Here is a 23,525-nt window from a genome sequence, read left to right on the forward strand (position 1 = left end):
AGCCCTTCGCCGAAGAGGCGGGGGCGGAAGCGGCTCACGGAAACGCCGAGCAAGGCGCGCGGTCAGAGGTCGAAGGTCACTTAGGGATTCTACCGCGAACTGGCAGTTGCTACTCTCGCTCTGGTGCAGCCGGATAGCTATTGTGCCCGCTTACGCCCCTGAAAATAGTTTTGTCACTCCTTTCTGTATTTTCAGCATTAAACACTCAACCGAGAGCTGTTTTCTGGGGCAGAACAGCCACCAACTTGACTTTCTTTAAAAGCCCATCCTGGTGCCTCAGAGTTGCCAAGGGACATCTGTTGCCCCAGATCCAGTCCAGCTGTGTAAAGGGTTGCCTTAGACAAGCTCCGAGTTCTTATCGCATATTTTTAACGTGGCTCTGTTTCACTTTAAGGAAGCCTAATATTTTACTCCACAGGAAATGTGTCTAGGCACAGGAATTTTTCATTACGAGAAACCTCCCTACAGTTAAGGTCTTTCTCCAGGATTTATAGCACTTGATTTTCAAATTTTCAGTACCTTTTCCAAAACAACTGTCCTGTAAATCAGAAAGTGTTCAAAATAAGGTGCTTCAGCTGTGCAAAGAAGCCTACCTTCTGATGGTCTGAGGTTTCCTCCTTTGTGATACAGACCAGTGATTCTTTAATGAGCCCTAGAAACATCCTGGCTCTTGTTAAAAATGCAGATTATGCTTCAGTAGGCCTGGGGCCAGGGAAGGGCTCAAGGTTCCAAATTAATAACAAGCTCCCAAGCCATGCTGTTGCTACTCAGTCATTTTTAAGTAACCAATATAGACTTTTTCACTCTATAAATCCTCTGCTTTGTTTTCATCCCCAACCAAATTTTGCCCCATAGCATCCCAGACCCTGTTGACAGAACAGGCCTCCAACCCTTTTTAGTTTTGCTCTTCTATACTTCTTGGTACCTTTCCTGCAGTGATAAACCCTACTGCCTCTGCTTTTCTGCCACTTAATTCTTCTCAGAGATCCTTTTCTTCTGTATCCCTAAAAGTGGGTTACCTGCCAGTGTGAGAACAGGCCCCTAGAATTGCTAGAGCTGTTGAACCAGGGCCCCTCCCTACCCCTGTAGGGTGGATAAAGAAATCATGATAGCACAGTTAAGGTCCATTTCAACCCTCTGAAACTCCTAGAACAACAGTAGTTCTAGAGGAATTAGTAGCGGCAAATGCTCTGGGAGCTATTCCAAAATATCCCTGTCAGCCACCCCACTATATACACATACACACACACATGTAACCAGTGTTGTATTTTAAAAATAAGCCTCCAGGTAATTCTAATACACTCCTTACTGCAAAACACAGATAAGTTAGTGCATTTAAAAACAAAACTGTTAAATGTAGTTCAGGTCCTGTTAATCCCTTGCTTAAAACTCTCCCCAGCTCCCCAAATCGCTTGCTTTGGCTAAGGGTCAGTACAGAGGTTCTTCTGGCAATTCTAACGGCAGAGTCCCTTCCCATGTCAGAGCCTCTCTGCCTCCAGCTCTTCCCTAACTTTTCCACTCACTTTCCTTACTTCCCACCAAGTGATCATTACACTATGTAATTGTTTGTGTGTACTGGTTTACTGCCTGATCTGGCTTCCTCACTAAAATTTATAAGCACTGTGAACAGAGACACTCTCTCTTTCTCGTCTCATTTTTCATTTTTTTTTATTGAGGTGAGATTCACATAATAACCACTATAGAGTGACCAATTCAGTGGCATTTAGTACATCCAGTGTTGTATGATCACCATCTCTATCTAGTTCCAAAACATTTTCATTAATCCAAAAGAAAATCCATACCCATGAAGTAGTTGCTTCCCATTCCTCCTTCTTCCTACCCCCTGATACCCACCAACCTGCAGTCTGTCTCTTTGAATTTACCTATTCTATTATTTCATATAAATGAAGTCATATAACATGTGGCTTTTGTGTCTGGCTTTTTTCACTTAGCATAATGATTTCAAGGTTCATCGATATTGTAGCATGTATCAGAACTTCATTTCTTGTTCTGGCTGGATAATATTCCATTGTATGTATACACCACAATTTGCTTATCCATTTATCTGTTGATGGACATTGGGCTTTTGGTTACTGTGAGCAGTGGCGCTATGAACAAGCACATATATGTATTTGTTTGAGTACCTGTTTCCATTCTTTGGGGTATATATTGTGTCTCTTAATCATTGTTATAAACTACTCAACAAATGTGTGTAAACAAGTGAATGATCCTTGAGTGTAGTAGGAGTGAATGATAAACAATGTAAACAATGCTATGATGCAAAGTCCTCAAGGTGTTAAGGGGAAAATAGAGATGTCTAAGGCATGGTAACAATTAAAGGAAGATCTCCTAGACGGTAAGAATTTATTATGTAGTTAACATTTATTATGCATTTAGTACACTATGACCTATTTAAATCCTCACAATGCATTATGAGGTAAATACTATTTTTACCTCTATTTTATAAACAAGGCAGAGATATCAGTTACTTGTCCACTCTCACTGTGATGGTGCTGGGATTCAAGTCTAGTTCTGATCTGGCTCTAGAATCCACAATCCAGGCATTTAACCACTACATATGACTTCTTCTTGGTAGCTGTTGTATCTCCATTACTTCTGGTCTGTTATTACTTGCAAAGAAACAGTGTTCAAACTGAAAGGCAAATACCCTGGGGACTTAGAGAAAAGGAGTTTGATTGGTAAAACTTCCCAGAGCACTTGGGTTGAAGAAGGAGATAAAACTGGTAGTCACCCAATATGCAAATGGATCTGATATCTCACTTTGGGACAATTCTTGTGAAGAGAACATTGAGTTAACACTGAAGACTTGGTAGAGATGGGGGAGAGAGGCATTGCCACTGCCACCCTCACGGGACCTAATGGTGCAGCCAATTACAGGACTTGCAGTCATGGAAGCAGCATTCCCATGCCTTTATTCCCTCAACTCGACAGGCCTTTTTCTCTTCCTCCCTTCTTCCCTTGATACTTATTCTGCTCAGTGACCACTTTCCAGAAATTCATCCTATGACCTTCTGTGGTTGCAGAAGAGGGACTTTCCTATAACCTTTGAACCCTACTGCATCTACAGACACTCAAAGAGACTAGAAAGAACTAAAATATATAATTTAAAATGTATTTAATAACAAAGTATTTAATACAAACAGAGCCAAAGCGATAATTCTTAGCTTGGGCTCTGTGGTCCCTCACCCAGCAGTTTGGTGGGTAAAACAGCCCTCAAGGAATTCATAAGAGAAAGGCCCTTGGAGCCAGATGGCCCAGTGTCTCCACTAGAGCAGGCCAGCAAAGGATCACTCCTCAGTGTAGATGGCCCTCAGGAGCTTGGAATTTCAGGAGAGGCAATGTGAATAGTCAAGTCATTGTGGGAAACTTTTACCAGGATGATAGCACTGCTGCAGCCATACCAGGAGCCCATCCCAGGTGGGGCATCCAGGCAGCTGATGCATCTGTCTCCCACATGGATGCAGTGGTAGGGCACTGCCCAGTGGGAGCAGCAGAAGGGCTGGATGGTAAAACACCAGATCCTGTATTCACCATTTGAGAAGCATTTTTTGAGCATCTTCTATGTGCTAGTCCCTGACATATTCTGGTAAAGAAAAGAAATGCATAAATAGTAGATCGTTCCTCCATGTGACAACTGTTAAGATATTCACAAGGTACTGAGGGGAAACAGAGTTGGCCTTTAATGGAGGAAAGGGATTAGTGAAGATTTCTTGGAGATCATACAAAAGAGGTTATGAATGAGTTAGGCAAAGAAAACAGAACAACGCTTTAAGGCACAAAGCAGTACAGGGTGAGGAGGACCAGAGTCAGTTTTGCTGGATCATGAAGCATAAGGCAAAAGGCTCCTCCTTTGTGTGTACATTGAGGTCACAGTTCTTAATACATATATTTTCATAGTCAACAAAGTCTAGCAGGGAAAACTGGAGAGGAGAGACTTGTAATAGCAGCAGTAGATACCAGGATTCAGAAGTGGGCTTCATGTCTATAGTCCAGGTGACACTCTTGGAATTTCTGGAGCCTAGGGCTGGGACATGATTCCACCATTCGTTCTCTCCCCATGCAAGGTAGACAGGTAGGGGGTTATAGCAAATTTGGATACCTAGCTGGCACTGTGGTCTCAGGGTCCTCTTCCGGGTCACTTCTCAAACCCTCCCAGAGGTAACCTCCTGGCTCTTGAATTTGGACCCAGAGCATCTGGTAGAACTAAAAAACAGACCAGTAAGACAGAGGAAAGATAAGCAGGGGTTTCCAAAGGGGGTCTCTGATTTATCCTTACTCCCCTTCTGGTCCCTTCATGTGCTTGTTCTCTCAGGTTCTATCTTTAGACCTATACATGACCTACCCAGACATACTCATCTACTCCCATTCCTTCAAGAACTATTTTCTGATAACCCTAAATATCTAATTCCAATCCCCACCTCTCTCCTGAGCTTCAGATCCACATTTCCAACTCCCTGCTAGATGCTCCACAGGTCATTTAAACCCGTATATCCAAAGTCAATGTCTCACTGTTCTCCTTCCCAGTCTCCTCGTGTTTTCTATCTGATTAAGGGCATGAGGACATGGCAAAAGGCCAGACTTCTTGCTGAGACATTCAAGTTAGTCTTTAGGCAATTGAAAGCCAAAGACGGAGTGACCCAACTAGATGCCCAGGGTTCCTACAACCAAAAGCAGAGAAGAGAGGAAGCCATCAGGACCTCCATCCTGCTCTTACTTGAAATCATCTTCCATTCTTTCCTCTCTTGCTCCCCTTCAGTCTTAGTCACCAAGTTATGTTGGTTTTTCTGCCTAAGTATTTCTTGGATCCATCCTACCCACACCTTAGGTGAGGTCCTCAGCATCTCTTCCATAACCCACCCAAATGGTTTCTCTGCTAATAGGCCATCCTGCCCCATCCCCTCTGCCAGTGTTAGCCCAAGACAACACATATGATCACATCTTTCCATTTTCCCATGTTTGTATGCCCTCTCTAACCTTCTGCCCACTGTGGTCCCCACTGCAGGTTCCCCAGAGCTGGTATGAAGACCTGAGAGTGAGGAGAGACGGCAGAGCTCAGAGGGGGGGGTGTCTCTGAAGTTGACTGTTCCTTCTCTGTCCTCTCACCTCTCTAGCTTTATTTTCCACCAGCTTCCCATATATTCCACCATCAGGCCACACTGAACTTGCCCTTCCTTGAATATGTCATGCCCTTTCGTGCTGTGGTTCTTCTACTTCTGATGTCACTAGAATATAAGCTCCTCCAAGGCTGGGGCTTTGTCTTATTTGAAGCTGTGTCCCCACTACCTAGAACTGTACCCGGCACAAAGTTAAGTACTCAATTCATGTTTATTAAATGAGTAAGTGTTCTTCCCCAGTTCTCTGCTATGCAAGTATCTGTTTATTCTATTCTTCAAGGCCAACTCAAATGTCACTGCATCTGGAATTTTCTGTGACTTCCTATCCCCATCCTCCAACTGCCATCATCAATTTGTTGTTCTCTTTTCTATTTTCCAGGGTTCTTGGTCTAAATTTCTGTAACAGTACCCCTCACACTGTGCCTTGGCTTTTATTTGGGGCTCTGTCTCCAGTGTGAACTCTCAGGAAGACAAGGACAGTACAGAAACAATGCCTCCTCAGGAAGTAACACTGATAAAAATTACCTCCGCTTCCCCACCCAAGAACTCTGTTCCAAGTCAGTCCTGATCAGGAGTTAACCCATCAGGGCAGAAGGTTAACCCTAATAGTTAGCTTTGGCTCCCAAATCCTTCTTGAGCTTTATGCTCCTGCTCTTAGGACAAGATTTGTGACCTTCTGTCTGGATTCCTGGATTTTATGTTGTTTCCTTCTTAGCCCACATCTTATCCTCACCTTGACTACGATGGGCAGGCCAAGGCTAATTCACTAAGTACGGACTCCGGATTTTAATCCTTAACTATCAGCTCTTCTAATTCTGACTGAGACTCTGTCAATCCTGATTTAACATTTAGGTTCTATCAACAATGAGTTGCCTTTGAGTCAGGCGCTGACAGACCCAGGAATAAGAAGTAGGTAAGGAAGAGAGTCTTGAGGGATTAGGGAAGCAACAGATTTGAGGAGCCCAGAAAACAGATAGAGCAGCCCAAAGAGAGAGGCAGCTTTGCAAGGGAACAGCCCTCTAGCTGGGGTCCCTCCTGCTTTTGTCAGGTCCAAACCTGCTACTTCTGTAACCCAGACCTACAGGATGACTGCCTGGACCAAAGCAATTGTCCATTCGAAGGAACAACTCCAGTTCCTTAGGAGCACGATTTGCATAAAGAAATGGATCAGCTGGAGCAAGACCATTTGCCAAATTCATTCACTTCTGATCAATTTATAAAATTACCAGAACTTTTAAAGGACTATTTTATATGATACAGCTATTTTTATTTTAGATGAGGTTATACTGACAGCCTTAAAGATGTTGAAATTTAAGATTCTGATTGAAGAAAGTTAAGGCTGATAAGGCGTTGAGGAATTGGACAAAGGATAATAAAAATGTAAGCATATGACAAAATAGGAAATGACATTCAAAAGTACCTGAAAAAAATAAGCAGGTGAAGAAATCCTGGCAAACACAAGTGCAAAAAGGTTAGTTTCTGGCAAAGAGTGAATAGGATGCTGATTTGGTAGTATTTTGCATAAATATGCAACATAAACAATCAACACCATTCGAAGCCACAAAAGAGAAATGAGGGTAGCTTAAAGGGGTTACTATGGTAGGTCTTAGGAACTAGTCTTAGATTTGATATGCATTAACCATGAAAAAGAATTTGTAAAGAACCAGAAAAGAGAAAGTGGACATGTTCAAAATCAGATAAAGTACAAGTTTGCTAGAAAGCAACAAGAGAAACCATATCACAAATACATTTTGCTAGGGACAACTTATTAAACTGATATGCAAATTGAAAAATTGGCAAAACAATCCTAAAAAAAATTCTCACATGAAACTTAAATTTTGGCTTCTAACACTGAAAATTACATTTATGAATATTAAATGTTCCCATAAAGACTTTTCAAAAATAGCTTCATTGAAATATGATTGACACAGTCAAATACACATATTTAAACCTCACAATTTGATAAATGTTGACATACTCTATTATCATAAAGACATTAAATTACTCTATGACTTCAGACAAATTAAATCCAGGCATACCTTGTTTTACTGTGGCTTGTTTTTGTGCCTCGCTTTATTGCACCGCAGATATTGCATTTTTTACAAGGTTTGTGGCGACGCTGCATTAGGCAAGTCTATTGGTGCCATTTTTCCATCATTTGCTCACTTTGTGTTTCTGTCACAATTTGGTAATTTTCATTTTCAGAATACTTCAAACTTTTTCATTATTTTATTTGCTAAGCATTGTTCCTCCATTCTCTTGTACTGACATAGGATGCCAGGGGTGGGGATGATGAACCACGCTTGTTTGTGGTGATGGATAAATCCAAATTCTATTGTCGCCACCACCTTTGGGGACAAAGGGTGAAGAAGCAGAATGAACATGGAAAGCAGTCTGAGACTAGTATCACACAGCTAAGAGTCCTCTGAAGGAGCTACCTGATGTCTCCCCACAAAGAAAATGGAGGTGTGAAATCATCACTCTTCACAGACTCTCACTCACTCAGTTACTGAATATTTATTGAGTGCATACTAAGTGCAGGCATTGTTCTAGGTACTAAGGATACATCAATAAACAATACGGATAAAATTATTGTGCCCACATGACACTGGAGAGGAAACAATGAACGGATTAACAGGTATATACAGAACAATGTTTAACAACCAGTTCTCAAAAAACAAAACCCTAATTTGTAACCTTTGGCAATTTCTGTGATGTAAATACTTCCACCATGGTGGTTTTCAAGCTACCTGACATCCCTAAATACAGATCTGGGAAGAGATGAGCCAGCCCATCTCTTGCAGCCGGTCTAGGACACCACTGGATACTTAACTTAATGTCAGGTACTAATGAGTGCTATAAAGAAAAAGAAAGCCTGGCAATTTTAGGGGGAATAGTCAGGAAAGGCCTATCTGAGAATGTAGAAGGAATACAAAGACTACCATTTACTGAACAGCTATGTTAAAAACAATAGTAGGCACTTTCATATACATAAACTAAATGTCCTTCCTTTTGACAGACGAGGAGAGTAGAAGTTACATACTTTTCCCATGGTACCAAAGCTGTTAAGACATTGAGAGATTCATAGACAGGCTTGTTTGGCCCCAAAGCTTCTGACGACCCATTGGTTATTCTCCCTCAGACTGTTAGTATGGGGAAGGAGACAAGGCATCGGTACACTAGGGTTCAAGAAGAGCAACTTCCCTGGGTGGCCCAAAGGAGTTAGCCCGAGGGCAAGAAGCCACTCATTCATAGTCTAAAAAGAAAGAAATACAGTTCTTAAGACTTACACTGGACACCAAAACTGCCAACCACATTAATAATTTCCTTGCTTGCCACTTCCATATAGAGAAATGGGGTTAATTGTAATGCCTCCCTCTTAGGTAGTTACATTAAATGAGATAGTGGATGCACATAAAAACCGTCCTCTTTAGAACAAGCTCCCCAATCCTCAACTGCATCCCTTCACTGCACCAAGGAACCCAGACCATAGCTCAGGGGCAGACCAAAGATTGAGGGAGAACCAAGGATGCAGCAGGATGCCCGGAAGACTGGCCCAATTTGGGCTCTGGGGAAATGTCTAGAAACAACCTTCGGAAGGTATTTGACATGGAAGCTGAGAAAAGGGGTCCCGGGGTGCAGAGGCAACGGAAGAGGATTTTCTCGCTCACTGCCCTTTTTACGGCGTACTGACGGCTCCTAGGCGGGGGAGCAGGGGCCACCAAGTTCGGTAGGAGGTGAGGAAGGGAATGCTAGGCGGGTGCGGCACAGAAACGGGGGAACGGGCACAAAAAGGGCTTTCGGATATTGGCAAGGCGTCCATTTCCCGCCTCACCCAGGAAGAGCACAGAGGAGCCCCGGGCAAACTTGGCGAGTGGGGCACCGCGGTCCAACGCCCGGAAAGCGTACGCAGCCCGGCCCGACACGGACGGGCCGGGTGAGGGGCCGACAAACCCTTGTCCTTAGCCATTATTTGCTTACAACAATCTTTTCCCTTTTGTTCTCACTTTGCTTTATTCAGAAGCCATTATCTTGACGCAGACATGCGCTCTCCGCCAAACAGGACACACGCTTCCCTGCCTATCTTCATCCTCCCGGCGCACCCCTCCAGTCGTTTTAGTTTCCCGCCCGCCTCGCTGTCTCAGCCAACCCTTGTTAAACATCTGCATAGACGTCATGAGTTTCTAGGCAGATCAGAAAAATCCTCCAACCAGGGGCGTCCTCGCGCGCCCCCTCCCGGTGGTGCCCACCAAATGGTCTGAGCGCGCGACGGGTTCTGCGAGCCCAGCGGCGCGGCGGCCTGGCTGCCGGAGGAGCGGCGGGAGCGGCGAGGAGTGGCCCTCAGTGAGGATTTAGGTTTGGTTTGGTTTATTCAGGTTCTTTCTGGCAGCTCCTCCCTGCTTTCCCGACCAAGTTTGTGGAGATCAGGCCTCATGGCGGGCCTCACCTCCGCATACTTTAGTGAGCTGGAAACCCTGAGGAGCGCTCACTGAAGTATTTTTTTCCCACTTATTTTTTAGTATTTTAAATATCATCCGCCTTTAAAAGCTTACCTGGCCTGTTGGACTGAGAGCGTGAGAGCCACCTTGTGTACTCGCTGGGCAAGAAACCCCTTCCCAGCAAGAACTGGCCTTACGCTCCGTAGACGAGTGGGTGGGCACAGGTCCCCCACTCAAATATTTGTAAATATTTTATCTAGTTCATTCATTCATTCATACTTGTTGAATGCCTGCAACAGTTCTGTGTGCTTAGATCCATCACTGTAAAAAAAACAAAGCGCGTCATTAGCAGCAGGACCGCCGCATCGTCACATTTATTGAAGGCTTATGTGCCAGGGGTTGAGGTCAACTTAGCTTGAAGTAACTCATTTATTCTCACTTTAGTCCCCCACTCCAGTGTTTATAATAACACTTGGCACAGTGTATTGACGTTTTTTATTTACATGTAGGATAAGTGGTGATACCTTCAACACCTTACTAGGAGCCTGGCATGTCCTAGGCTCTTGACAATTGTTCGCTGAAAGAATGTATAAATAAGAATAGTCCTGCTTGGGGCTTTGGTATTTTTTCCAAGTGAGCTGTTACGCCTCAAAACTTCTGTTTTGAAATTTCTTTCAGACTCCAGGGTACGTTAGAATATCTTCAATGATAGGAGAACTTCCTTGAAAATAGACATTAAGTCACCCAGCACTAGGTTTGGCAAATAACACGACTGAGTGATGACGTTTTTGCTCAAAGGATAACAGAATAGTAAAAAGACTGGTTTTTCTTGTGTAGCTTAAAGGCCAGATCTAAATAAATCACTTCCCCAAAGAAGTTTTGAATAATGGTGTCATCACTGCAATAAGTTTATAGCCTCCCAAAGTGATTGTTTTGAAGGGTAACGTTCACCTCGGAGTATAAATTTTGACATGCCTATTACCTTATGCATGTATAAAAAAAACTAATCCTTTCAGACCAGCATACAAGTAAAGGTACACTGTACAAAGCCCAGCAGATGAAAATTCAAATACAGTGTTACAAGGTAGAGAATTAGAAGGTAGAGAGGCAGGTCCAAGATGGTAGCCTATAAAGAGCCTGAACCCACCTCCTCTCACAGACACACCAGTCTGTACCTACATAGCAAGTAATTTGTCCTGAGGAAGAACTGAGGCCTGAATGAACACCTTCTGCATAAGAAGGGATAAAAGGACCACATAAAAAAGGTCAGGAAACATGGAGACATGGCAATGGAGAGATGCCCCACCCTGAATGTGCCCTGCAGTAGGTAGGTTCACTGAGCTACCAGAACATTGATTTGCCTGCTCTGGGGCACAGAAAAAAAACTGGTTTAAAAGGCAAACCAACTTTCAGAACTAAAGCACTTGCCAAATGGTAAGGAAACTGCCAGAACTGTAGGATTGGAGGTGCTGGTAAGCACCATTGTTTACAACCCCTCCTCCCACCCACCACACACACACACACACACACACACACACACACACACACATTGCTAGTGTGGAGGAGAGCAGGGTGAGCGCCATTGTTTATGTTCTTGCCCTCATACTGATAGTGCAGATGGGAGCAGGGTCAGGGGCGATACCTGCTCCCGACTTAATCAGGGTAGTCTCCGGGACCCTGCGTATGCTCAAACACACCTGCTGGAGATCCTGTAGTCCCACCAAAGTGGCACTAGTCTAGCACCACACTCTTTTGGATTAAAAACTCTTTGGGATTGAGAACAAACAAACAAAACAGAAATAGACTCATAGAGAACATACTGGTGGTTGTCATAGGGGAGAGGATGGAAGAATGGGTGAGATAGGTTAAAGAGGAAAAATTAGTGAGATTATTTGATATCTTGATCTGGGTGATGCTTACATGAGTGTATACCCATACCAAAATTCATTGAGCTTTATACTAAGACTTATGCATTTTATTTTATGTACCCTCCCCAAAAGACTTGAGGGTAGCCGTTCATTTATGACATATCCATAACATGCTAGGCACTGTGCTTGGTGCTGGAAATGCAAGATGACTAATCCTTTGTCCTCAAGGAATTCCTAGCATAGTAATGATTACATCATTAAAATAATTCTTTTAAGGTGAATTTTATTTTAATGTGCATAGCTTCAGAAATCATGTTTGGCATAAAATGAGGTACAGAAAATGTGTAATAAGTGAGGGATTGTGAAGTAGGAGAGGGTTAGTTAAGAAACATTTTTTAGAAAATAGCTTGAATGACATTTGGAAAGAAGAAAGTTGGTATGGATTGGTGGAGAAAAGAGAAGTGGATCCTTCAGACTTAACTCAGCCAAATAATGATCCAAAAGTTGCTTGATGGTAGAGGCAGATCACAAAGAGATGGATTATCTTGAAGAATATCTTATAGAGGTCATGAAGAGAGAGGCCGGATGAAACATTTCTTATTTACATCAGAGAATGGGACCATAGTGACCCTAATTTCCAAATTCAGGGTCACTTTTCATCGGATGTTGGTAAATAATCACTGCCAAATTTCCTCTCTCTACACCTTATTTTTCATGTTTTCATGCTGACAGACTTCTTCTATTGATCCAAATAGATGAAAGCAAACATATAAACAGCTAAGTGCAGTACAAGCTTGAACAGGAATCTCACTTCATCTAATAGCTACTATTATTTTTCTGTGTCATTTTGCTATACACATAAGCCAAACTGAAATAAATAGAAGCAAGACATTCCTTTAGGACACCCATACCACTGATATTCTTCCTGCAATTTCTCTGGAACTATACCAGGATTCAGGGAAGGGGCTGACTTTTAACAATATCAAAGAAAGCATTTTCTATACCCTCTTTCTTTCTTTTTTGGTCACGTTCTCCAGCATTGCTGTCTCCTTTCTTTCTCTCCAGCTTTTGGACCTTCTCATAAAGATGGAAATGCTACTGTTTGGTGTCTGGGCCCTGCTGACCTTGATCCCTTGCCCAGGTGAGGCTATTTGGGAGAGTTTCTTTAGTCACCGTGTGCCCAGACACAAGTGGCTGGTCAATGAGGAAGAGGATGGGAAGTCCTGAGCAGGGCAACACTTGCGTATTCACTTATCTGGACCCTTGGGAGACATTCTGATTTTTTGGATCACTAGGACACAGAATTGTAATTGGGATAACCTAAATTAAGGGGCAGGATAATAGAACTCTCCTTAAGAAATATGCCTTCTCTGCTTGACTCCCTGTTACCCCAGCGCTGTCCTATTTTTCTGCTCTTGAGAATATTTTTATTTCTTTGTTGCCACCCTCTGCATCATGAAAAACTACAATAGGATTTTGATAGGACAGGGCCCCATGGCTCAGATGTGAGGAGTTCTCAGGATGGCAGGAAGGAACTGGAGCCTTAGTGGGTAACATTGCTGCAAGAGTTGTGTATTCCCAGAGGGGACTGGTATTTGGGAGACAAAGTAAATGGCGGACATGGAATAGCTAAAGGGGATCTGTAGGGAAGCTTCCAGGAGGCTGTGCCCCTCACCAGCATCAGGCATCTAAGATTTATCTGCTGTTTCCCTCATTGCACCTGAGAAAGTTCCTGTAACAGAAACTCTTAAGCATCCAAAAACATCCATTGCTTTAGCAACAAAGCAAAATGGGACAGGATTACTTTGAGAAGAGGTAAAAAATTTCTTGGGAATTAATTGACCCTGCGAGTCACCTCTAGGCTAGTGGTTCTCATAATTTGGCGTGCATAAGGATCAGCAGGTGTGTTTGTTTTGCTCACTTGCATATTTCCAGGTCCCACTTTCCCAAACTCAAACATTCAGTCTGAAGTGGAGCTACACTCCAGTTTTACAAGCATTCCAGGTGATTCTGGTGAAAGAAATCCTTATGAGAGAAACAAAATTTGAGATATAAGTAACAGAGCTCTTTTTCTTAGGGGCCCCCATGAGAGCCCTCAGTAGCCAATCCTGGGAGCTTCCAAGACATCTGGAAGTTTGGGAAGAGAATGGTTTCCTGGGCATGATTTTTAGCAGCTCCATAGTTTCCATGGTGACTCTACTGGAGAAATCAAGATACCAAAAAAGATGACAAGTGGAGGGAATGAAGATGGAATCAGGGTTCTATCTTCTTCACTAGGGTTTTTTTCTCATCCAGTTCCCTGTATCTTTTATTCAGGGTAGGTTTCCTATTCTCTAACCTATAGATAGAATAGTCTCTGTATTTTATTTGGGTCTCGTGGTCCTCACCAGAGTCTTTGGCATATGTGGTTGATCATTTCAGGGGCCACTGAAGAGCTGTTTGAGGTTTCTGTTTGGACTGATCAGGCCCTGGTAAAGGTTGGACAGTCCCTAATGGTCAACTGTAGTACCACCTGTCCAGACCCAGGACCCGGTGGAATTGAGACCTTCTTGAAAAGAACCCAGGTGGGCTGGGGGCCTCAGTGGAAGGAGTTTCTCCTGGAGGATGTTACAGAGAATTCCATCCTGCAGTGCTTTTTCTCCTGCGCTGGGACACAAAAGTACACAAGCCTTGGCATCACCGTGTATAGTGAGTGGGGCTCAGGGCTGGGGAGGGAGTGGGGCTCCGGGCTGGGGAGGGAGTGGGGCAACATGACTATGCCTAATTTAGGGAAAGATTAGAGATTTATTTTAGGGGAGAGAATGAGGTCCCTTACTAAATATTTCTGTCATACTGTAGGAATTCTAGAGCCAACTACTTCTATTTCTCTTTGGTATAGGCTTCTAAATTAGGAGCAGACCATAGAGGCCATCCAGACATCTGTGCTTGAGAATATATTCAAATACAGGAAGCAAATGCTAATAAAGCACCCTTATAAATGATCAAAAAAGTATAAAATCGATGAATTATTTGCTACAGTTTCTTAGGATAAATAGAGTTTGGAAAAAGGAGAGTCTTTGTGGGCTGGGGTAGTTAGAGAAGCCTCCATGGAGAAGGAACGCCTTAAGCTGTACTCCTGCGGGATGAATAGTATTTGAAGTGAGAGGGATGGGTGAGGAGGGCCTTTCAGGTGGGCAGAGAGCATTGGTAAAGCTAGGGCAGTAAGAGTAAGGGTGATTTCTGTGTGGTAAGAGCTTGGTTAACGGTATAGTTCTTGTGTGATGCTAAGGGGCTCCTGAGAGGCTGCTCATGCCTCTGAAGCAGCTCTGGTAGAGAGAAAAAGCTCCACAATGGCAGCAACAGACAAAACAAGGGACCACCCCTCAACATTTCTCAGCCATGGCGTTCACCTCCTTTGATGGGCAGAAGAGCCAGAAGGCTAACTCATGGAGGGCAGGGGTGGCAGAGAGCTGCCTCTGCCTCGGGGTAGCACTCACCTTCTGCCTCAGGCTTCCTGTCCCGCACCACTTCTTTCTGGAGAGGCGAGTAGCTTTCTCTCATCAAGCCTGCCTTTTTGTCTTCAAGAGCCACCAGAGCAGGTGATCCTGGAGCTGCAGCCTGCATGGGTGGCTGTGGATGAAGACTTTACAGTGAAGTGCCATGTGCCCAGTGTGATGCCCCTGGAGAACCTCACCCTCACCCTTCTCCAGGGTGACCAGGAACTACATAGAAAGAACTTTCCAAGCTTGGCTGTGGCCTCCCAGAGAGCTGAGGTCCCCAGTGACAGAGCCCGAAGGGAGGATGACAGGTGCAATTTCTCCTGCCGTGCAGTCCTGGACGTGAGTACACATGGCAGAGGGCTCTTTCGCGGCAGCTCAGCCGTCAGGGTGCTCCGGACCTTTGGTGAGTCGGAGCCCAAGTGTGGAAGGAATCCTGAGGCGCATTTTACCCTCTTACCTTGGCCTTTGGGACTAAGTTCCCACAGGATTTGGGATGGTGGGAAGGTAACTAAGCTGTACTTGTATTTGGGCTTTAAACTCCCCCTGGGGGGCAGAGAGCTTTTAGCTCCAGTCCCTTCCTACACTGTGGTTTTATCCTGGCTTTTCTCCTTTTCCTTCCCTCATTTCTTGGCAGAATTCTCTCAGAGCCCCCAAATCTGGGTCTCTCTGCTTCTGGAGGTTGGAATGGCCGGGACTGTGAGCTGCGAGGTGGCCAGGGTGTTCCCAGCCAAAGAGGTGGTGTTCTGCATGTTCCTGGGAGACCAGGAGCTGAGCCCCTTCCTTTCCTGGGAGGGAGACAGCTTGGGCCAATGCCTCCGTCCGGGCTGTGGAGACTGGGGAGCAGGAGCTGACTTGCCTTGTATCCCTGGGTCTGATGGAACAGAAAAGAGACGTGCCCGTGCACGTCTACAGTGAGTGACCTGCATCTGTCCTTCTCCAGCTGTGGAAAACTCCCGGTAAAGGCTTGGTGATTCAACTGCAAATATTCCTGCTAACTTTTGCTAGGTACACTCGCAAGTGAACATTAGCCTTCATCTTCCTCTGGTAAGTGCAGGCAGGCTGGAGACATGCATTTAGGCAGCAGTTCTGTCCATCCTTCCCTTAGTTTCCTAGGCCATCCTACACAGAGTGATGTAGATGCTTGAACTTGTTTCTAGGAATAATTACTTGAGGTGAGGAGGAGAGCTGTGAGGGGAAGAGACATCTGGCTCTCCTTGCTGCCTCGGCATAGCCAAATGTGTGCATACTGCATTTGTTGTACAAACTCTCCAACTCCCCAACCACCCTGTTGCTCCAGCCGCCCAGCACAGGGTAGTAATCGTATCCCGTCTCTCCCCTGTTGTCTCCCTAGCCAGGGGATACCACCAGCAGAGAGAATATGGAAACAGCTGCTGGTTTTGAGAACTATGTTTGGTTCTCTTCTTCCTTTCCTAATAGGCTTCCCTCCACCAGTCCTGGAGATAGAAGAATTATACCCGTTGGCAGGGACAGACATTAATGTGACCTGCTCACGGCATGTATTAACATCACCCAGCCCTACTCTTTGGCTTCAGGGAGCTCCAGACCTCCCTGCCCTTGGGAAGCCTGCCTGGCTTTCCCTTACCACCAAGGAGGAAGATGATGGCCGAAATTTCTCCTGTGAGGCCTCTTTGGAGGTACAGGGTCAGCGGCTGATGAGAAACATGGCAGTCCAGCTCCATGTCTTATGTGAGTAGAGGCCTGCTCTTTGCTGTCAAAATAAGGATTATTAGTCACCCATTTGCAGAGCTCTTGGCCAGTGGCTTCATTATTAGAGTTGCCACATTTTTCTCATTAAAGTTAGAAAAAAATCAAAGGAGAAGATAAAATTAAAGCTCTTCAGGCTTACTTTACTCCCAGGAAAGTGAATATAGAGAAACATGAGGGGAAATTGGACAGAAAGAAGAATGTGGTTAAAGTGATCAGGTGGTGTTAGAGGGCTGATGGCTCAGGGCATAGGAACCAATAGTTAGAGTTTATGCTGAGGAGGGAAATTTCCACATAAAAATTTGTATTTTGAAAAGTAGAAAAATCCTCATCTCTGGGTTCACTCCTGCCTATGTCCTCATTCACCGAGAAGCACAGATGGAAGCAGGGCCCCCAGGGCCTCCATTGATAGAGCCATCCGGATTATTTAGTCTGACTCCATTCAGATGCCCTTTGCTGCATCTCAGCCTCCTTGTCCATGGGGAAGGGAGGAAAGAAGAGTGACTCAAAGCAGGGAACAGAGGGCCCTCCCCTGGAAAGAAGGCTGTTGGGTGGGGGGGACTCGGCATTTGGACTCGGGGAGGGAGAGGGAGCTGACGTGAAGGCGAGGAGCGGATGTGGCTCACTGAGTTTAGCTCACTGGGGGACTGTCTTTTTTCCAGACAAGCCCAGGTTAGAGGAATCTGGTTGCCCTGGCAACCAGAGGTGGCTGGAGGGGACAGGGCAGATGCTTGCCTGCGTCGCAAAGGGAACCCTAACTCCAACCGTGGTGTGTACGTGGAATGGAGAGATCTTAGACCTTGAAGTGCCACAGAAGGCAACCAAGAGCCACACTGGAACCTACTGCTGCACAGCTGCCAACCAGCTGGGCTCCGTCAGCAAAAACATTGCTGTCGTTGTTCAAGGTGCTTGGCTCCCCCTGCTGCCAGGGCCAGGATGGAACTCCCCCAGTGGGCGGGTATTCTTATCCAAACATGGAAAGAAGAAAGATTTCAGTGGGTGGGGGAAGCTGAGTTGAGAAGTGGGCTCGGTGGGCTGGGGCCGGGTGATTCTCGCCCTCAAACCTTCCAATTCTGTCTTCTGTGCTTGGGCAGGTCTGGATGAAGGAATCAGCTCCACCATCTTTGTCATTATTATTGTCGCCCTTGGAGTGGCTGTACTCACCCTAGCCCTGTGTTTCAACTATCAGCCCTGCAAAATAGAAAGGCAGAAATTGCCCTCTAAGCAGAAAGAGAAGAATAAAGAGGAGGAAAGCCAGTTTGCAATTCAACAAGCAAAAGAGTGCAACGCACGTAATTGCTAAATAGAAACAGCTCTTTGGTTGGAGGTGATCTCTACTACTGCGGTTTCCTAAGGGAGGAAAGAGAAGTAGAGGGGAACGGAAGAGATGTTATCCTCTGTGTTCTGCAGTCCGTAAAACCTGTCCCTTGTATCTGATCTATCCACAAGTTCAACTCTGAGTTTATTCCAGTCACTAGGAATTCCAGTCTTATTTATTCAACTAGCTAAAGGGCCCCCTGCTCTTCACTGTGTGCTTCATCTGTCCACTTGTAGATTCAGGAAAGAAGATCCTGCCCTTGCTGCATCATCCCCCTTCCCACTTCCCTTTGCTTCCAAACATCAGACTGAAGAGATATAAATAACTCAGAAATGCAATTCATTTCTCATGGTTTTCTCATGACTAAGTGGGAACCAATTTCTTAGTCCAGAGAGACAGGACATCAAAGAGAGTGAGTACCACCCGAAAGGATAGGACTCAAAACCCTATTCCTGCCTACACGGTCCCCTGCTCCCCTAACCCGGGGTTCTGGAAGGCCGGCTCCCATAGCTGAGCTTGATGACATCACTAGGGGTCAGTGGGTGCCTAGGCATCAGCCCACTAACCATATGTTGTGTGCCTTCAGGAGTGTAAAAACTGTAAGAAATTACGTGTTGGGTCAGACAAGCACTTGTTTAGCCCAGTGTTCTGTCTCTGACCTGGAAGTTAGAGTTCATTTATGAACTAAAGAAAAGCTGACCACCATACTAAAGACCACCAGAAGATATCTAAGGCCCAAGTATTGAAGGTTTCACTGTCCCTGGGTGTCTCAAAATGGCCACCCATGAAAACTTAAACTTTCTAACTATTACAAGACCATCTGTTAATTAACAGCTAACCTAGCACCCACATTCCTGCTAAAAGATATGCAAGGACATTTGCTCTTCCCCTTAATTTTCCTTCCATGCCAGGATGTATGTCAGCCCCCTCTCTTCTCTGCATCACTTACCTTATATGAATGAAATGTATCCCTCTGAAGTTCTGTCTTTCTTGTCTATCTCCCCAAAGATGTAAAACATTTATATGACTTGGACTCTTTGGAACATATCTCCTGCCCACCTGTAGGAGTTATATCTTCCTGGGCCTGGGTCCTAAATTTGGCTCAAATAAAACTCTGTCTTTATTTTCAAGGTGATTTTTGACATATTTTTCATTGACAATTAAATTAGCCTCATAAGTTAAGAGCCTCAAGTATCTCTGAATTCCTTTTCATATCCATTATAATCATCTGTGAGTTCACACTGACATATTGTTTTTGCCTATATAGACTCTTAGGATAGAGCTCCCATGTTTATTCCCCCTTTCCATAAAAAAGCATGTATTTTCATATGTCTACAGACTATATCCTTTCAGCTTCAGGAGGTCTCTTGTGACAATATTTACCATATGATCTTATGATTTAGCTTCCATCTTTGTTCTTTGGGAAGAGAATATTCACCCCTAGAGAAGACATGGGGAATCATAAAATCAGATCTTTTCTCCCAAAATCAGTCGTGTATGGGTCACTGCAATGTTGGATATGGTAAAAATAAAAGTGACTTTATTGAAATATGTGAATATTGAATATCTGAAAGTATTTCTCATCTGTGTCATGCTGAAAGCTTTTATTAAGCCACAGAGTTGCACTTTGAGCATGGTTTCTAAGAAAAGAATGTCAAGTTGGTAGAATAAACAACCAACCCAGGGCAGGTGGCACATTAGCTCAGAGCAGCAGCCTGTTTGACCTGCCCTCAAAACTCAAGTTCAGACCTCCAGCCAGAGGTCCACAGCCTTCCAAATTGTAGACACTCGCTAGAAAGAATGCAGCAATAGGCATCAGAGTGAAAAAATTCTCTCTCATTCTTCCCTGAGCCTGGGTTATAGATTAGGTATAAAAATAACCTTTTGTACTGAATTTTATTGTTGTTAACAACCATTTGATCAATAAATATGAGAGATGCCCTCTCAAAAAAAAAAAAAAAAAAAAAAAAATAACCTTTTGGTTTCAACACATACAAGGCAGTGGGGATACAATGGTGAATGAAACTTGTCCCTTCCTTCAACAAGCTTACAGTCTGTGAGGGAAGCTAGATCAAGTCAACAGAAAATTAAAATTGCGCCTTAACTCCTATGACTGGGAGACTACAGGTTCTTATGAGAATGCCTAACACGGGATCAAGGACGGCTTCCGGGAGGTGACTGGGAATAGTTTGATTTTGCAAAACAGCATCTCCCCAAAAAGACCTCAGCCTCAGTTTTTCCACTAAATATTGTAGCCACTGCTCTCTCAGCATGTAATATAAATCATTCACTTTTTTTAATTAAGCACTTGGGGGAATACTTTAGGATGCAGGTGTAAGACAGTACAGAGCAGCCTAATCCAGGAATCTCGAGCCATTTCAGTATATCAGCTGTATCATGTGTGTGCTTACATCCCCCTGCAAGGCTCACTTCCTGCCCCAGAGCCCTCCTGCGGAGTGAATGCTAAAGAGGAGGGAGGAAGGGGGTCCTTCGGACTTCCTGGTTCTACGGCGGAGAGCCTGGGTGGTTTAGCCAGCTCCTGCCTTTGTTCCTCACTGCCACATGATGTCGCTGTTGACAGCGTGTCCGACACAAACCGTGCAGTTCTGCAGATCTGCGTTCCTGATTCTGCTGCCATGTTCAGGGAGGACAACTGGTTTCCTCAGAGCTTAGTTCAGCTAGTGGTGACTCCTTGCATGGATTTCCAAGGTTACATTTCTTGGGGTACCGTATTTTGGACTATCCGTCCAACAGGGCTCTTCAGATTTGGGTAGGCTCTTCCCCCATGTAGATGTGGAACCTCTGCTCCCTTTCCTCCCCCAGGGGGCCGTACAACCAGTTCTTAAAGCACAAAAGGTCCCACATCTCTTTTTAGTCTCTGACCACTGGTGGCCTAAGGGTAGCTGCCTTGTCTCCAGAGGGCCTCACCCCCTAAAAGGTTTAGGTCATACTCTTTATGAACAACAGAGTAACCAGCTGACACAATTAAGGATACCTGCCCTGGTTATCTTCAAGTGAAGAGCTGCCTTTAATACTCCAAAAGTTTACCCTCTTAAAGTCAAGGTGACTTCTGGAGTCTTTCTTTTCAGACCTGAGAAAACAAGTTAAATCTTCATGGGATAATAATAGTATTTACCTATTACGGGATTATAGTTAGAAAGAATTGACATGGAACTTGTAAAAACACTAACATGGTATTATATACATGTGTTCCAAGTATTAGTTTTTATTATTACACTAATAATGGTGGTAATTATATCCATAATTATAATAAACTCAAAGCAAGAGTCAGAAAATCATGGTAGCCATTGAAGGCCGTCAAAAGTCATATACACCATCAACACCTCCTTTCTCTTTTCCACTGTGTTCTACCTTCCTCTCTTTCTCTTCCTTTCCATTTCCTTTCTCTACCCCTCAGGCCCCTTTTTTTTTATTCCCCAAAATTTAGGACTCCTAGTAGGATGACCAATTGTCCCCGTTTTGCATTGAACTGAGTGTTCTGGGACACGGGGCTTTCAGCACCAAAATTGAGAGAGTCTCATGCAAGCTGAGATGAGTTGGTGACCCTGATACTGCTATCTCCAAAGTGTTTCTCAGCATTGCCGGGGGGGCTGAAAGAAGCCGCAAGGCAGAGTGTCATATGTGCCTGACCAGGAAGCCCAGGCCCTGTAATGCTGAGGGGGACTTGTGAAGAAAGGGGAAAGTGTCCATTCTGCTCTCAAATGTGTATAAAGAGACAAAACTCACTATTCTGTTACAGCAGTGCTGATGAAAGAAATTCAGAAGTGGTCATTTTAGGTTAGAATAAATTTTAGAAGATTACATGATGTCAGGAAAATATTATTCCAAGGGGTCCAGGATTATTTGAGCTCTGCCTATTGAACTCTTTCTTGTGCACATCTCAGTAACTTACCATGGGAAAGATTTCTCATTAGAAAAAATGTATTTTTTTAAAATTAAAAATTGTGGTAAAATATGCATAACATGAAACTTAACCATCTTAACCATTTTAAGTATACAGTTCAGGAATGTCAAATGCATTTACACTCTTTTGCAACCAATATCCAGAATTCTTTTGATCTTGCAAAACTGAAACTGTCCCCATTAAACAGCTTCCTCCAAACTCCCAGATGCTGGTCACCACCATTCTACTTTCTGTCTCTGAATGTAACTAAGTACCTCGTACTGATGCTGGGGTTCTTGTTCGCAGAGTCAAAGAATGAACTTTGTGAGAGAGCAAGGTAGGAGATTTACAGAAAGAGTTTTATTCAGGATAAGAGAAAGTATTCCCCACAGGTGCAAGGAGGGGAAGGTTGCTGCTTGGGGCCTCCGTGTCTAGGGTTTTATGCTTGTTGCAGTAGCAGTTTTCTATAGGTTCAGCCAGAAGGCTAGTTATATTTTAACCTATCTCTGTGAAGGTTACGCAGACACCCTATTGTAAACTAATGGGCCTGCATGACCATGAGCAATGAGCTGTTTCATATCACTGGGTCCTGGTGGGGAGAATACACTGGTACATTGTTTGAATCCCAAGCACCCTGTTCTTTCTCTACATTCCTGAAGCCTCAGTAAGACTGTCCTTTTCAAGGGCCCACAGTGTCCTCAACTGGGCAGGAGTTACTCCCTGCTGCCTCCCTATCTCAGTATGAAATAAATCATACAGTACTTGTCTTTTTGTTACTGGCTTATTAGAAAAGTTTTAAATGACTAGTTAGAATTAGAAATAGAGAGCTCCACAACTGGCCCAGGTCCCCGGCTCCTTCTGCCCCTTTTTACCAATATAGTGGCTGTGGACAAGTGTATCTCATCTTTGTGGTCCATACTTAGTGGTTGTCAGCATGGTTTGCACATTAGACTCACCTGGGGAGCTTTTAAAACCATTCTTGCCTGGAAGCCTTCCAGACCAATTAAATCAGAATCGCAGGGAGTGGAGGCTACTGCAAGAATTGTTTAGAAAACATTAGTCAGACATACAGAGAAGATATAATATCCATTCTCCTTGAAGTTTTCCAAAAAATAGAAGAGGAGGGAATACTCCCAAACTCATTCTATGAAGCCAACATCACCCTAATACCAAAACCAGGCAGAGACCCCCACCAAAAAAGAAAATTACAGACCAATATCCCTGATGAACGCAGATGCAAAAATACTCAATAAACTATTAGCAAACCGAATTCAAAAATACATCAAAAGGATTATACATCATGACCAAGTGGGATTCATCCCAGGGATGCAAGGATGTTACAACATTCGAAAATCCATCAACATCATCCACCACATAAAGAAAAAGAAGGACAAAAACCACATGATCATCTCCATAATGCTGAAAAAGCATTCGACAAAATTCAACATCCATTCATGATAAAAACTCTCAATGAAATGGGCATAGAGGGCAAGTACCGCAACATAATAAAGGCCATATATGATAAACCCACAGCCAACATCATGCTGAACAGCGAGAAGCTGAAAGCTTTTCCTCTGAGATCGGGTACAAGACAGGGATGCCCACTCCCCCCACTGTTATTCAACATAGTACTGGAGGTACTAGCCATGGCAATTAG

General features: G+C 44.1%; 1 protein-coding gene and 1 long non-coding RNA gene across 2 annotated transcripts; one reads left to right on the top strand and one right to left on the bottom strand.

Moving 5' to 3' along the window:
• Positions 1-3,203: 3,203 nt before the first annotated feature.
• On the bottom strand, positions 3,204-9,273 carry LOC118968107 (uncharacterized). Its single transcript, XR_005055470.2, has 3 exons — positions 9,143-9,273; positions 7,175-7,483; positions 3,204-4,224 (listed from the first exon to the last, which is right to left on the bottom strand). It is a non-coding gene; the product is annotated as an uncharacterized lncRNA (long non-coding RNA).
• Positions 9,274-12,528: 3,255 nt separating this feature from the next.
• On the top strand, positions 12,529-19,193 carry LOC108400890 (intercellular adhesion molecule 5). The gene is given in 8 exon segments (XM_017666535.3): positions 12,529-12,583; positions 13,864-14,130; positions 15,007-15,324; positions 15,556-15,721; positions 15,723-15,832; positions 16,359-16,628; positions 17,309-17,551; positions 17,741-19,193. Coding segments are annotated over 8 exon segments (1,638 nt in total). The 3' UTR covers positions 17,950-19,193.
• Positions 19,194-23,525: the final 4,332 nt, after the last annotated feature.

This window comes from Manis javanica, chromosome 4 (assembly GCF_040802235.1).
Source record: "Manis javanica isolate MJ-LG chromosome 4, MJ_LKY, whole genome shotgun sequence".
Classification (NCBI taxonomy): domain Eukaryota; kingdom Metazoa; phylum Chordata; class Mammalia; order Pholidota; family Manidae; genus Manis; species Manis javanica.